The following is a 12966-nucleotide window of genomic DNA, read 5'->3' as shown; positions in this document are numbered from 1 at the left end:
TTGATGAATCTCAGATTTATTTCTGCAGATTAGCTCTTTCCCATGAACTCTGGACTCTTTTGTATTCAACTGCCTATTCAACATCTTCACTTAGCTATCTAACAGGTATTTCAAACTTATCTGTCCAGCACTGAACTCTAGGTGTCAGCTCTTCTCCTAGAGTAAGCCTGCTCTTCCCATTTTCTTCCCATTTCATTTGATAGCAACTCCATTTTCCCAATTGGCAGATAAGCTGTGAGGCATTTTTGACACTTTTCTTCCAATCATATGCCATATCCAATCAATCAGGAAAGTATGACGATTTTACCTTCACATTTTATCAACAGTACATTCAATATCTCTATTACTGCCCTTGGTCTGAATTACCATGGTCTCTCACCTGGATTACAATAACTTACTACCTGGCTCTTTCTGTCTTGTTTCTCAACACAGCAGTCCAAGTTATCCTTTTAAAATCAAAGTTAGGTTGATCATGTAACTTTGTGCTCAAAACTCTTCAGAGGCTCTCATTTCATTCAATGTTAAAATCTTGCAATGGCCTCCTTTGACCCTGCCTGGTCCACTGCCTCATTACATTACATACCTGACCTAATCTTCTATCATTCTCCCCAGTAATTATTCTGTTCCAGTTACAGTGCAGATGTACCTGCAGTAAGGTCTTTGCACTGGGTGTTCCCTCTTCTGCAATACTCATTCCCCAAATGTTCAAATGGCTAACTCCTTCATTTCCTATAAATCTTTATTCAGGTAACACTATCTCAAGGAGGTCTAACCTGACCACCGTATTTAAAACTACCATTCTTTCCAATCCCCATTATCCTGTTACATTTTTTCCATAGCACAAAATTATCTTTCTAGCTCACTATACTGTATAATATTTCTGTTCATCAGATATATTGTTTATTGCCTCCTTTACCCTAGAAAGATAGGACATATTTTGCCTGTTTTTATTCATTGATGTGTTCCCAAATCCCTGACAGAGTACTACTATATAAATATTTATTGAATCACTGAGTAAATACATCTCTCTCTATATTTCCTTACATGTGTATTTTCACATTCATATATGTAAAATTTATATATAAATATTTTTGATGTTAATATTAATACTCATTTTGAAATATCAAATTGAACATACTCTAAATACTTTAGCATTTCAGGTTTAATTCAACAAATATGAGAAAAGTTTATCATTTGTTTATATTCTTCAAATACAGTAATGGGCTCAGCAAAATACCAGTTTTTAGCATTGGCTTAATAAATAGGTAAAGTTATAACTATGGTGGCCAAAAAGAGAGGTGTAGGGCTCTGAACTTAGATGAGGGCATTAATGACATGGGATCCTACTCAGTGACAGATATGAGATTCAGAGATGGTGCAGTGGGCTGACAGTTTAAAACTCTCGCAACAAACTTAACTGTGAATATTAAAACTCATAAGAATGCTTGATACTTAGTTCGTATCATTGTTTGACATACATTATTTGATTGTGACAACAATGGGCAGCATAGCATTATCATATGCCACTTACAGATGATAAAAAAGAGTTATTAAAGGACATGATCAGGGTCATACAAGTAATCAGCGATAAATATCCAATTTTAAACTCAGGCCTTATGACTAACTCTCTAGCTCATTCGTAATAGACTGTACGTTTGGTCAGCTAATTCATTAGCTAATTCAAAAGCTAAGGTACTCTGTTGGAAAAAAGGATCACAAGTCTGAAGAACAGTTTTCTCCACGAAAAGTCCTAAGGACTATGGTTTGCTGCAAGTTCCAGTTAAACTCACAAGGTGAAGAGAATCACATAAAGTTTTAAAACAAACTTAGGCTGAAATGCCATAGGGAAGACAATAGACTCATTTACCTTTGCAACACTCAGAATGTTTCTAGAATGATCTATCCACTTTTGTGAATGTACAACTATTAGCTAACATATATGGAGTACTTACTGTGCAATGGAATTTACATTTATTAACTTATTTAATTCTTAAGTCTCATTGACAAACTAGAGTTAGTTTCAGGAAGAGAAAAGATGGTGGGGTGATGGAGCTGGAAATGGCAGATTTGAGGATGAGAGTTAAGGTCTGTAAACCACTAAGACTCAAGGTGGGAAGAAATAAGGAGGAAATGATATTAGTTTTCAAATTCAATCAATACTGGCATGCAAAAAAGTGAGGCTTATTTATAGAATTAATACATGTTAGAAATAAATTTAATGAGTCGGTGACTGAGTTTCAGATGTGGGCTCAATAAAGCTGAATTACTTATGAGTTACATTTAGTCAAAAATAATATATATCTCTTTGACGGGTATTAGAGGCCCACAATCCAGAAAGCCTTTAAACACTTTTTGAATGATCTGATCTGTAAGAGATATTGGATGGAGTCCCTGTTCTGGGTGAGAGCTGACCAAGAAGAATTCCCTTTCAAGTCTAAGATTCTGACTGTTAAATTAGTCTGGGAATAAATGACTGGTGGGCTAATGTCTGCAGTCGGAGTGATACAAACTGCCATTGGCACCTACAATTTTGCTGCCTTTAGTCAGGCCCTTAGACATCACAAAGAGGCAGAGATATATATTCTTGGCAGCTTCTACAAAGCCAGTTATTCCTAGGAACCCTTTCCTCCTGCTTCCCTCTAAAGTGTGTAAGTCCCTTCCCATAACAGCTTGCCGCAGAAATGCCCCATGAGTCCAGTGAACCTCACTTCTATTTCAGCCTCTTTTTAACAGTCAATTTAGTCAGTTTTATTGTTATTAAGCCATAAGAGAAAAATGTGTAACTTGAACATACATATCTCTGCACACAGAACCATCCAAGCCCATAGAAGAGGGGTTAAGTCATCAACCCCTTCTTTTTCTATTTACCCCCTGTATTGAAAGCCATTAGCATGTTGAAGCATTTAAGAACCTTAACAGATTGGCCAGGCGCGGTGGCTCACGCCTGTAATCCCAGCACTTTGGGAGGCCGAGGCGGGTGGATCACGAGGTCAAGAGATCGAGGCCATCCTGGTCAACATGGTGAAACCCCGTCTCTACTAAAAAGACAAAAAATTAGCTGGGCATGGTGGTGCGTGCCTGTAATCCCAGCTACTCAGGAGGCTGAGGCAGGAGAATTGCCTGAACCCAGGAGGCGGAGGTTGCGGTGAGCCGAGATCGCACCATTGCACTCCAGCCTGGGTAACATGAGTGAAACTCCGTCTCAAAAAAAAAAAAAAAAAAAGAACCTTAACAGATTATAGCTCTCAGATTTCATGGGGCAGCAGAGTCTCAGCCTGGGGGCAAGAGGAACTAAAGTATAGACCTGACCACACTCTTCCAAATCAATGGCCATTAGAAAGAAAAGAGTAGAAGTCAGGTGGGAGGGGCAAATTCAGTAAGAAAAGAGGAGCAGAGAGAATAAGAAAATGCAAAAAGATTGACTGGGGCTCCAAAATCAGGAAGAAGGACATTAAAAGAAAGAAGAGAACAGTTCCTCTCACAGGAAGAAGTGTAATCAAGGGTTAGCTAAAAAGAAAATGAAGGACAGGTAAGCCTCAAGAGAGCAATGTTGGACCCAGACAGAAGACAGAAGTCCAAAGGTGATAAATTGCACTGACTGACATCTCGAACTTAACATCTTTCTTGAGACTGTTTCAGCTATTGTTTAGATAGTTGTTTGCTGGGTGGCTGGAGACTGGTTTCAATGCATTTGAGAAACCAAATCCACTTTCTTCAGATGGGTACTCTTAGATTGTATAGAACTAAGAAACACCTCTTAGCATGAATAAACTCCTCTCAACAAGAACACAGTGGAGATACACATGAAAGTTAGTTTGGCTTTGTCTTTTGAAATGGCAGGTTTTTGGAAAACAGGGAAGCTTTTTCTTCATTAAAAACAAAAATTGTTTTTACAACACTGTGAGACTGAATTCCGCTGAATAGAAAATGCTTATGGAGATGCCAACCAGTTTTCCTGATTTTGAGAGGGAGGCGCCAGGCCTAGATGTTGGTGAGAGAAGAGGGGCCAAGCATTTCTCCTACTGACATGCTTGACTCAAGAACTCACAGCTTATGTTCGTTCTCTGAAGGTGAACACACATGCAGAATGCCAGAGAGGAGAAACAGTTGAAAATTTGGTACCTTACCAACAGGATTAGTGCTCCCTTTAAAAATAACTTTTCTCAATGGAGGTCTCAGTACAAAACAGGGAATCAGATTATGACATTGGCAAGCATTGGCAAGAGGACTTACCTTGTTAGAAGGCATGATCCCAAACATGGGGAACATCAAACTAGGTAGCAAAGCTGTTACCGACAGTGGCAAAGCTTCCGTAAGCCAAAATATGGCAACAACAAAGAGTGTGTAGGCACATTCTGCTTCCTGGAAAGGACAAAGGCAAAGCAAAAGATGATATCATGAGGCTAGAGAAGTCAGCATTCAACACCAACATGTTTGCTTAATAAAGCCATGTCACAGAGAAAGTAAGAAGATCCAAGACCTCTGCATTTTTTAGTTGTCTTCAAATAGTCATTTCTTAGAAGTTCTAAGAAGCAAAATTTAATAAATGTGGGGAACGCTCCCGTGAGAGGCCCCCCTAATGTGTGGGCCTCACCAGATGGTGAGCTTGAGCCCAAACACAGTTTCCTGCTGGAGGCAGTCAAGCTATGGGAAAGAAGGAACTAAGAAATGACTGATGTTGCAAAGGTTTCTACTTCTGACTGCAATGACGCTTGGGCAAGGGTCGTGTCATTTTGTCAGACATTATGTCTCCACTAGGCCTCTGCATGACCTTTACGACTTTGTTTTTTAAGAAGCTTAACCTTATCCGCATGACCGCCTTGAACCCTAGATAATGACTTTATGGCTTAGCTTGTGACTCTTAGGTATTGTTATTTACAAAAGTGTGTTTTGGTAAAAACAGATAAAGCATACCACCTGCCCACTTTTATGATCCTTGAATGTCATGCTTAAGATTGTTTTCATGATCTTATATTTTGTAACTTTCCATTGTTGATTGTGTAAACACCTAAACACCTTTGATCTTAAGGTATATATTGAGACCCTGGACAAAAATAAATTCGCTGTTTAGGCATTGCCTTTTCAGTCCTCCAGACCCCAGCTTTTCTGTCTCTCTTTATTTCCGTACATGCCCTCTTTCAGGTCGGGACCCTCTTGCTGGCCAAGACTCCCCAGCGGATCTTCCATCGCCCACAAATAAACATAAAAAAACTAAAGACAGAAATAAACCCCATTCATCACATTTATTTCACATTTCCCTCAAAATAGATACCATCATCTAGTCCATTTTCTTGCTCATATTAGTGTATATAGATATTTTTTCTGAACTTTATTTGGCCTATAAAATGCATTCCCCCATACTTCCAGAGTACAGAAATAGCCAAGTTACAGCCTTTCCCCTGTGGGCAGGACACCTGCCTTTTAACTGCATTCCTTGGTGCCTGGTTGGGTGGGACCCAAGCACTCCTGCCTTCCTCTCCTAACTAAAAGGGGAAAACCAACCCAGGAGAAATCTTTGAAGTAGTGTGTCTCAGAGGAAAGACATGACAAGTTGTGTGGCATACATGAGCCTGAATGCTACTCTTAATAGAATCTGTTGCTTTGCTCAGTATAAAACTATAGGTTCCTGTTTTAGGGGATTGTTAAGAGGTGGTCAAAATTTATCATTGTATTTGACTTATATAGACAACTTTGATATGAAATCACTTGGAATGTTCTGAGTATTTAATGAAAGTTAGCAGCTATGAAATGGCACTGTTTTGCTCTCACATTGCTTACTCTCTGCAAACTCTGAGTTGCATTTGAAAAATTTACAAGAACTGCTGATTAGGTTGAATGAAGTTATTTATTTAAGCTTTTATTTATGTCTAGCACTGCCGCTCTCTGATTCACCTGCCTCAGGGTGAGTCCATGGGGCTTGGGGTTTACTTGACCAGCATCCCTACACTTCCAGTGGGTTTCTAAGACATCTTTAATAAGCCAGGATTAAGTAATACCTTTATTGTGTTATCTATTTAAAGGAGAAAGAATAAAAGTGTTTTGATGTTGACAGTTTTATATGGAGTCTGCTTCTATCATCTTGACAAACAATAGAACAACAAAACAAAGCTGAGCCTTGACTGGATCTTTCCAAACAGCTCTGGAGAGAATTGGTGAATACTAGCTTAATCTAAAATTCCAGTGTGGAAGAAATGTTGTGCATTTTCTGTTAATGAGAACACATGGATAACCTGAAAGTTTCTTCTTACTACTGTTTTCCATCCTACTTGTAAGAACCTAGGTTGCAGAGATAAAATGGGCACCTTTACATCTTGCTCTCTAGTTACAATCAGCCACTCTCTTGATCCTATTTATTCACAGTCGTTTTATCTCTCAAATCCGCCCCTCTGCCTCCACCCACTTCCTCCACTGCAGGCAAGACTATTCCAATATCAGATCACTTTCCAAGAATCCATTTTGCTTTCGGCACTCCTTTGCATAAGGCTAGATTATGGGTCTAGCCACCCTGACAACTATCTGTAACACCAATCCATAAGGGTCTGCTAAAACATCAAAAATTAAATAGAATACATAGTGTGTGCTAGCTGGTTCTGTTCACCATGTATACCCACTGCCATAAGTGTTGAACATTCATGTCAACATGGGTCTTTGGCTGGAGAGTCATAGTCCATTGAGATGCCACAACTTTGGTGACAGAATTAAAAGCAAAATTTCAAGAATCAAATTATTACCTGGCCCAGACTGCAAGAATCAGTGACTTTTAGTTGTTTATTGAAAAAAACTGAAGAATCTTCATTTTGCATTGAAATCCACCTTCACTTTGACTATAATGTCTTACCACAATACCTCCTGACATCAATTCTCTAACTCCAAAGAGTCTTCTTTACACACTTTCTTGATATTTGAATTTTGACCCTTGCTCCTCATCACACTTCTGAACTCTAATTCATGGTGTTCAGCCAGTTGGTAAACCAGCAGGCCCCCAGATCCTTCATGTGCTAGTTTCTACCTACCTGTGCTCACATTCTTGACCTTTTGGCTGTGTTTGATTATTTGGATATAGCAGTCGCAAGCTGATGGCCAAGTCTAGCAAGGCAATTCTAAGTACTTGATTCACAATGTTTTATGTGTGTGTGTACTTAATCTGAGTTAGGATTTACACACCAGCAGATTTAATGCTAAAAATAAAGTCTGAATTTCTGGCTTCTCTTAACAAACTGAGATATTTGGTAACATCGGGATCATATTCTTCCATGGCAACAGTTATCCAGGGTCTCCTTTAGAGATTGACTTGTATTTTTTCAGTTCTATACAGTCCTACCACATTACTTCATTCATTCTCTTACCTCCCCGGTTTTTGTCAGCATTTGAGTAAAATCTCTGGTAGGGAAAAGGTTGCCTGTTTGCTTCCCCTTTCAAATCTTTCTTCCTCATTCAAGAATCAACACTTAGATTGTGCATTTGGACTTCTCCCCTCTCTGCCCCTCTGGGTGGTACATGAACCAGCAGCTTCAGCATGATCTGGGTACTTGTGAGAAAGGTAGGACATTAAGCCCTTCCCCAGACACACTGAATCAATCAGCATTTTCAAGCTCACAAGGTGGTTCTTATCTAGATAAAACTTTGAGAAGCACTGGGCAGCACCCTTTTCCAGACCTTTCCTTTCATCTTTAAATCTGGGTCTAGAAATTTGCTTCCAAGTAGTTTCCTTTTGCCTAAGCTGGATACCTGGATTTATAACCCATTTGGAAAACTTGTCCATCTTTCGATTTGCATTTCAAATTTATGTCTCATCATGGAGTCTACCCTGAACACTTGTGCATTTTGTATTTTTTCATATGAATCCCAGTGGATTATAATTGCAGCTAGCTAAAGCACCATATCTGCATTGCCCTTGGTAGCTGCCTTCACAGAATTGGTGGAAATTGTCCCCTTTTTCCACATCTAAAGAAAACCAAAGGTCTGGAAAAGGAGGAAGACAAAGTTACTTCCCTCTGAGTGCTCTTTTTTATCCTTATTTTTTTATTGACAAGTAAAATTGTATGTACTATATTTATCATGTCCAATATGATGCTTTAAAGTATCTATGCATTGTAGAATGACTAAGTCTAGCTAATTACCATGTGCATTATCTCACATCATTATCATATTTGTGCTGAGAACACTTTATATCCACTCTTTTTAGCATTTTTCAAAAATACGAAATGTTATTAATTACATTCACCATGTTGCGTGATAGACCTCTCAAGCTTATTCCTCCTATCCTTTTTTTTTTTTTTTTTTTTTCTTATTTTTTTTTTTGGGGTTGCTTTGAAGATCATTATTCAGGATTTTTTTAATCGGAACCCACCTTTCCATTTGGTTTGTTGCTTTCCTCCCCCCTCCAAAAATTTCTCTCCATGTTAACCCTCCCTGACCTCCCCACGCCCTACTGTCCCTCCTTTGCCCCCCCACAGCAGACCCCTGTGTGTTATGCTCCCCTCCCTGTGTCCATGTGTTCTTATTGTCCAACACCCACCTATGAGTGATACCATGCAGTGTTTGATTTTCTGTTCTTCTGTCAGTTTGCTGAGAATGATGGTTTCCAGATTCATCCATGTCCCTATGAAGGACACAAGCTCATTGTTTTTTATGGCTACATAGTATTCCATGGTGTATATGTGCCACATTTTCTTTATCCAGTCTATTGTTGATGGACATTTGGATTGGTTCCAGGTCTTTGCTATTGTAAACAGTGCCGCAATGAACATACCTGTGCATGTGTCCTTATAATAGAATGATTTATAATCCTTTGGGTATATACCCAGTAATAAGATTGCTGGATCAAATGGAATTTCTATTTCTAGGTCCTTGAGGAAGCGCCACACTGTCTTCCACAATGGTTGAACTAGATTACACTCCCACCAACAGTGTAAAAGTGTTCCTATTTCTCTACAACCTCTCCAGCATCTATTGTCTCCAGATTTTTTAATGATTGCCATTCTAACTGGCATGAGGTGGTATCTCAATGTGGTTTTGATTTGCATTTCTCTAATAATCAGCAATGATGAGCATTTTTTCATATGTTTGTTGGCCTCATATATGTCTTCTTTTGAAAATGTCTGTTCATAGCCTTTTCCCACTTTTGAATGGGTTTGTTTGTTTGTTTTGTGTAAATCTGCTTTAGTTCTTTGTAAATTCTGGATATTAGCCCTTTGTCAGATGGGTAGAATGCAAAAATTTTTTCTCGTTCTGTTGGTTGCCAGTTCACTCTAATGATTATTTCTTTTGCTGTACAGAAGCTCTGGAGTTTAATTAGATCCCATTTATCTATTTTGGCTTTTGTTGCCATGCTTTTGGTGTTTTAGTCATGAAGTCCTTGCCTATGCCTATGCCCTGAATGGTTTTGCCTAGATTTTCTTGGTGTTAGGTCTTATGTTTAAGTCTTTAATCCATCTGGAGTTAATTTTAGTGTAAGGTGTCAGGAAGGGGTCCAGTTTCTGCTTTCTGCACATCGCTAGCCAGTTTTCCCAACACCATTTATAAACAGGGAATCCTTTCCCCATTGCTTGTTTTTGTCAGATTTGTCAAAGATTAGATGGTTGTAAATGTGTGGCATTGCCTCTGAGGCCTCTGTTCTGGTCCATTGGTCTATATCTCTGTTTTGGTACCAGTACCATGCTTTTTTGATTACTGTAGCTTTGTAGTATAGTTTGAAATTAGGTAGCTTGATGCCTCCAGCTTCATTCTTTTTGCTTACGATTGTCTTGGCTATGCAGGCTCTCTTTTGGTTCCATATGAAGTTTAAGATGGTTTTCTTCCAGTTCTGTGAAGAAGGTCATTGGTAGCTTGATGGGTATAGCATCAAATCTATAAATTACTTTGGGCAGTATGGCCATTTTCACGATATTGAGTCTTCTTAAGCATGAGCATGGAATGTTTCTCCATCTGTTTGTGTCCTCTCTTATTTCCTTGAGCAGTGGTTTATAGTTCTCCTTGAAGAGGTCCTTTACATCTTTTGTTAGTTTTATTCCTACGTATTTTATTCTCTTTATAGTAATTGTGAATGATTTAGCTCTCTGTTATTGGTGTATAGAAATGCTTCTGATTTCTGCACATTGATTTTGTATCCTGAGACTTTGCTGAAGTTGCTTATCAGTTTCAGGAGATTTTGGGCTGAGATGATAGTGTCTTCTAAATATACAATCATGTCATCTGCAAATAGAGACAATTTGACTTCCTCTTTTCCTAATTGAATATCTTTTATTTTTTTTTTCTTGCCTAATTTCTCTGGCTAGAATTTCCAATACTATATTGAATAGGAGTGGTGACAGAGGGCATCCTTGTCTAGTGCCTGATTTCAAAGGGAATGCTTCCATTTTTGCCCATTCAGTATGATATTAGCAGTAGGTTTATTGTAACTAGCTTTTATTATTTTGAGATATCTTCCTTTGATACCTAGTTTACTGAGAGTTTTTAGCATAAAAAGCTGTTGAATTTTGTCAAAGTCCTTCTCTGCATCTATTGAGATAATCGTGTGGTTTTTGTCTTTGGTTCTGTTTATGAGGGGGACTACATTTATAGACTTAAATATGTTGAACCAGCTTTGCATCCCCAGAATGAAACCTACTTGATTGTGATGGATAAGCTTTTTGATGTGCTGTTGCAATTGGTTTGCCAGTATTTTATTGAAGATTTTTGCATCTATGTCCATCACGGATATTAGCCTGAAGTTTCCTTTTTTTGTTGAGTCTCTGCTAGGTTTTGGTATCAGGATGATGTTGGTCTCATAAAATGATTTGGGAAGGATTCCCTCTTTTTGGATTGTTTGGAATAGTTTCAGAAGGAATAGTACCAGTTCCTCTTTGTACGTCTGGTAGAATTCGGCTGTGAACCCGTCTGGACCTGTAGTTTTTTTTTTTGGTAGGCTATTAATTGCTACCTCAACTTCAGCCCTTGTTACTGGTCTATTCAAGGTTTCAACTTCTTCCTGGTTTATGCTTGGGAGGAGGCAAGTGTCCAGGAATTTATCCATTTCTTCCAGGTTACTGGTTTATGTGCATAGAGTTGTTAGTAATAATCTCTGATTGTAGTTTGTATTTCTGTGGAGTCAGTGGTGATATCCCCTTTGCAAATTTTTATTGCATCTATTTGATTCTTTTCCCTTTTCTTTTTTATTAATCTGGCTAGCAGTTTGTCTATTTTGTTGATCTTTTCAAAAAACCAGCTCCTGGATTTATTGACTTTTTGAAGGATTTTTTTGTGTCTCTAGATCCTTCAGTTCTGCTCTGTTCTTAGTTATTTCTTTTCTTATGCTAGCTTTTGAGTTTTTTGATTTTACTCCTCTAGCTCCTTCAATTTTGATGACAGTGTGTCAATTTTGATCTTTCCTCACTTCTCTGGTGGGCATTTACTGCTAGAAATTTCCCTCTAGACACTGCTTTAAATGTGTCCCAGAGATTCTGGTACGTTGTGTCTTCATTCTCGTTGGTTTCAAAGAACACCTTTATTTCTGCCTTCATTTCATTGTTTATCCTGTTGACGTTTAGGAGCCAGTTGTTCAGTTTCCATGAAGTTGTGGGGCTCTGAGTTTCTTAATTCTGAGTTCTAATTTGATTGCACTGTGGTCTGAGAGGCTGTTTGTTATCATTTCTGTCCTTTTGCATTTGCTGAAGAGTGATCTGCTTCCAATTATGTGGTCAGTTTTAGAGTAGGTGCCATGCGGTGCTGAGAAGAATGTATATTCTGTGGATTTGGGGTGGAGATTTCTGTAGCTGTCTATTAGGTCTGCTTGGTACAGATCTGAGTTCAAGTCCTGGATATCTTTGTTAATTTTCTGTCTTGTTGATCTGTCTAATATTTACAGTGGGGTGTTAAAGTCTCCCACTATTATTGTGTGGGAGTCTAAGTCTCTTTGTAGGTCATTAAGAACTTGCTTTATGTACCTGGGTGCTCCTGTATTAGGTGCATATATATTTAGGATTGTTAGTTCTTTTTGATGCATTGATCTTTTCACCATTATGTAAAACCCTTCTTTGTCTCTTTTGATCTTTGTTGGTTTGAAGTCCATGTTATCAGAGACTAGGATTGCAGCTCCTGCTTTTTTTTTTCCTCTCCGTTTTCTTGATAAATCTTCCTCCATCCCTCTATTTTTAGCCTATGTGTGTCCTTACATGTGAGATGGGTTTCCTGAATACAGCACACTTTTGACTTTTTATCTAATTTGCCAGTCTGTATCTTTTGATTGGGGCATTTAGTCCATTTACATTTAAGGTTAATATTATTGTGTGAATTTGATCCTGCCATTTCGATGCTAGCAGGATGTTTTCCCCGTTAGTTGACACACTTTCTTCATTGTATCAATGCTCTTTACCATTTGGTACTTTTTTGGGTGGCTGGTACTGGTTGTTCCTTTCCTTGCTTCTTTCAGGAGCTCTTGTAAGGCAGGCCTGGTGGTGACAAAATCTCTGAGCAATTGCTTGTCGATATAGGATTTTCTTTCTCCTTCACTTATGAAGCTTAGTTTGGCTGGATATGAAATTCTAGGTTGAAAGTTCTTTTCTTTAAGGATGCTGAATATTGGCCCCCACTCTTTTCTGGCTTGTAGGGTTTCTGCTGAGAGATCTGCTGTGAGTCTGATGGGCTTTCCTTTGTGGGTAACCTGACTTTTCATTCTTGCTGCCCTTAGCATTTTTTCCTTCATTTCAACCCTGGTGACTCTGACAATTATGTGCCTTGGGGTTGCTCTTCTTGAGGAATATGTTTGTGGTGTTCTCTGTATTTCCTGGAATTGAATGTTGGCTTGCCTTGCTAGGTTGGGGAAGTTCTCCTGGATAATATCCTGCAGAGTGTTTTCCAGCTTGGATTCATTCTCTCCATCACATTCAGGTAGGTACACCTATCAAACGTAGATTAAGTCTTTTCACATAATCCCATATTTCTTGGAGGCTATGTTCATTTCTTTTCACTCTTTTTTTCTGTAATCTT

At 38.6% G+C, this 12966-nt stretch overlaps 1 protein-coding gene across 2 annotated transcripts in view; it reads right to left on the bottom strand.

Annotated features, from left to right (window-relative positions):
- SLC13A1 (solute carrier family 13 member 1) overlaps positions 1–12966 on the bottom strand; it is a 99671-nt gene that overhangs the window by 69877 nt on the left and 16828 nt on the right. For both annotated transcript variants that reach the window (XM_032276125.1, XM_032276126.1), the window contains exon 2: positions 4234–4362. In XM_032276125.1, coding sequence (XP_032132016.1) covers positions 4234–4362 — 129 coding nt within the window. The remainder of the gene's footprint in view (positions 1–4233; positions 4363–12966) is intronic.

This window comes from Sapajus apella, unplaced genomic scaffold, assembly GCF_009761245.1.
Source record: "Sapajus apella isolate SASKATOON/1434 unplaced genomic scaffold, GSC_monkey_1.0 scaffold7, whole genome shotgun sequence".
Lineage (NCBI taxonomy): Eukaryota > Metazoa > Chordata > Mammalia > Primates > Cebidae > Sapajus > Sapajus apella.
Note: the sequence above shows the minus strand (reverse complement) of the source record. Positions and strands in the feature narration are given on the sequence as shown.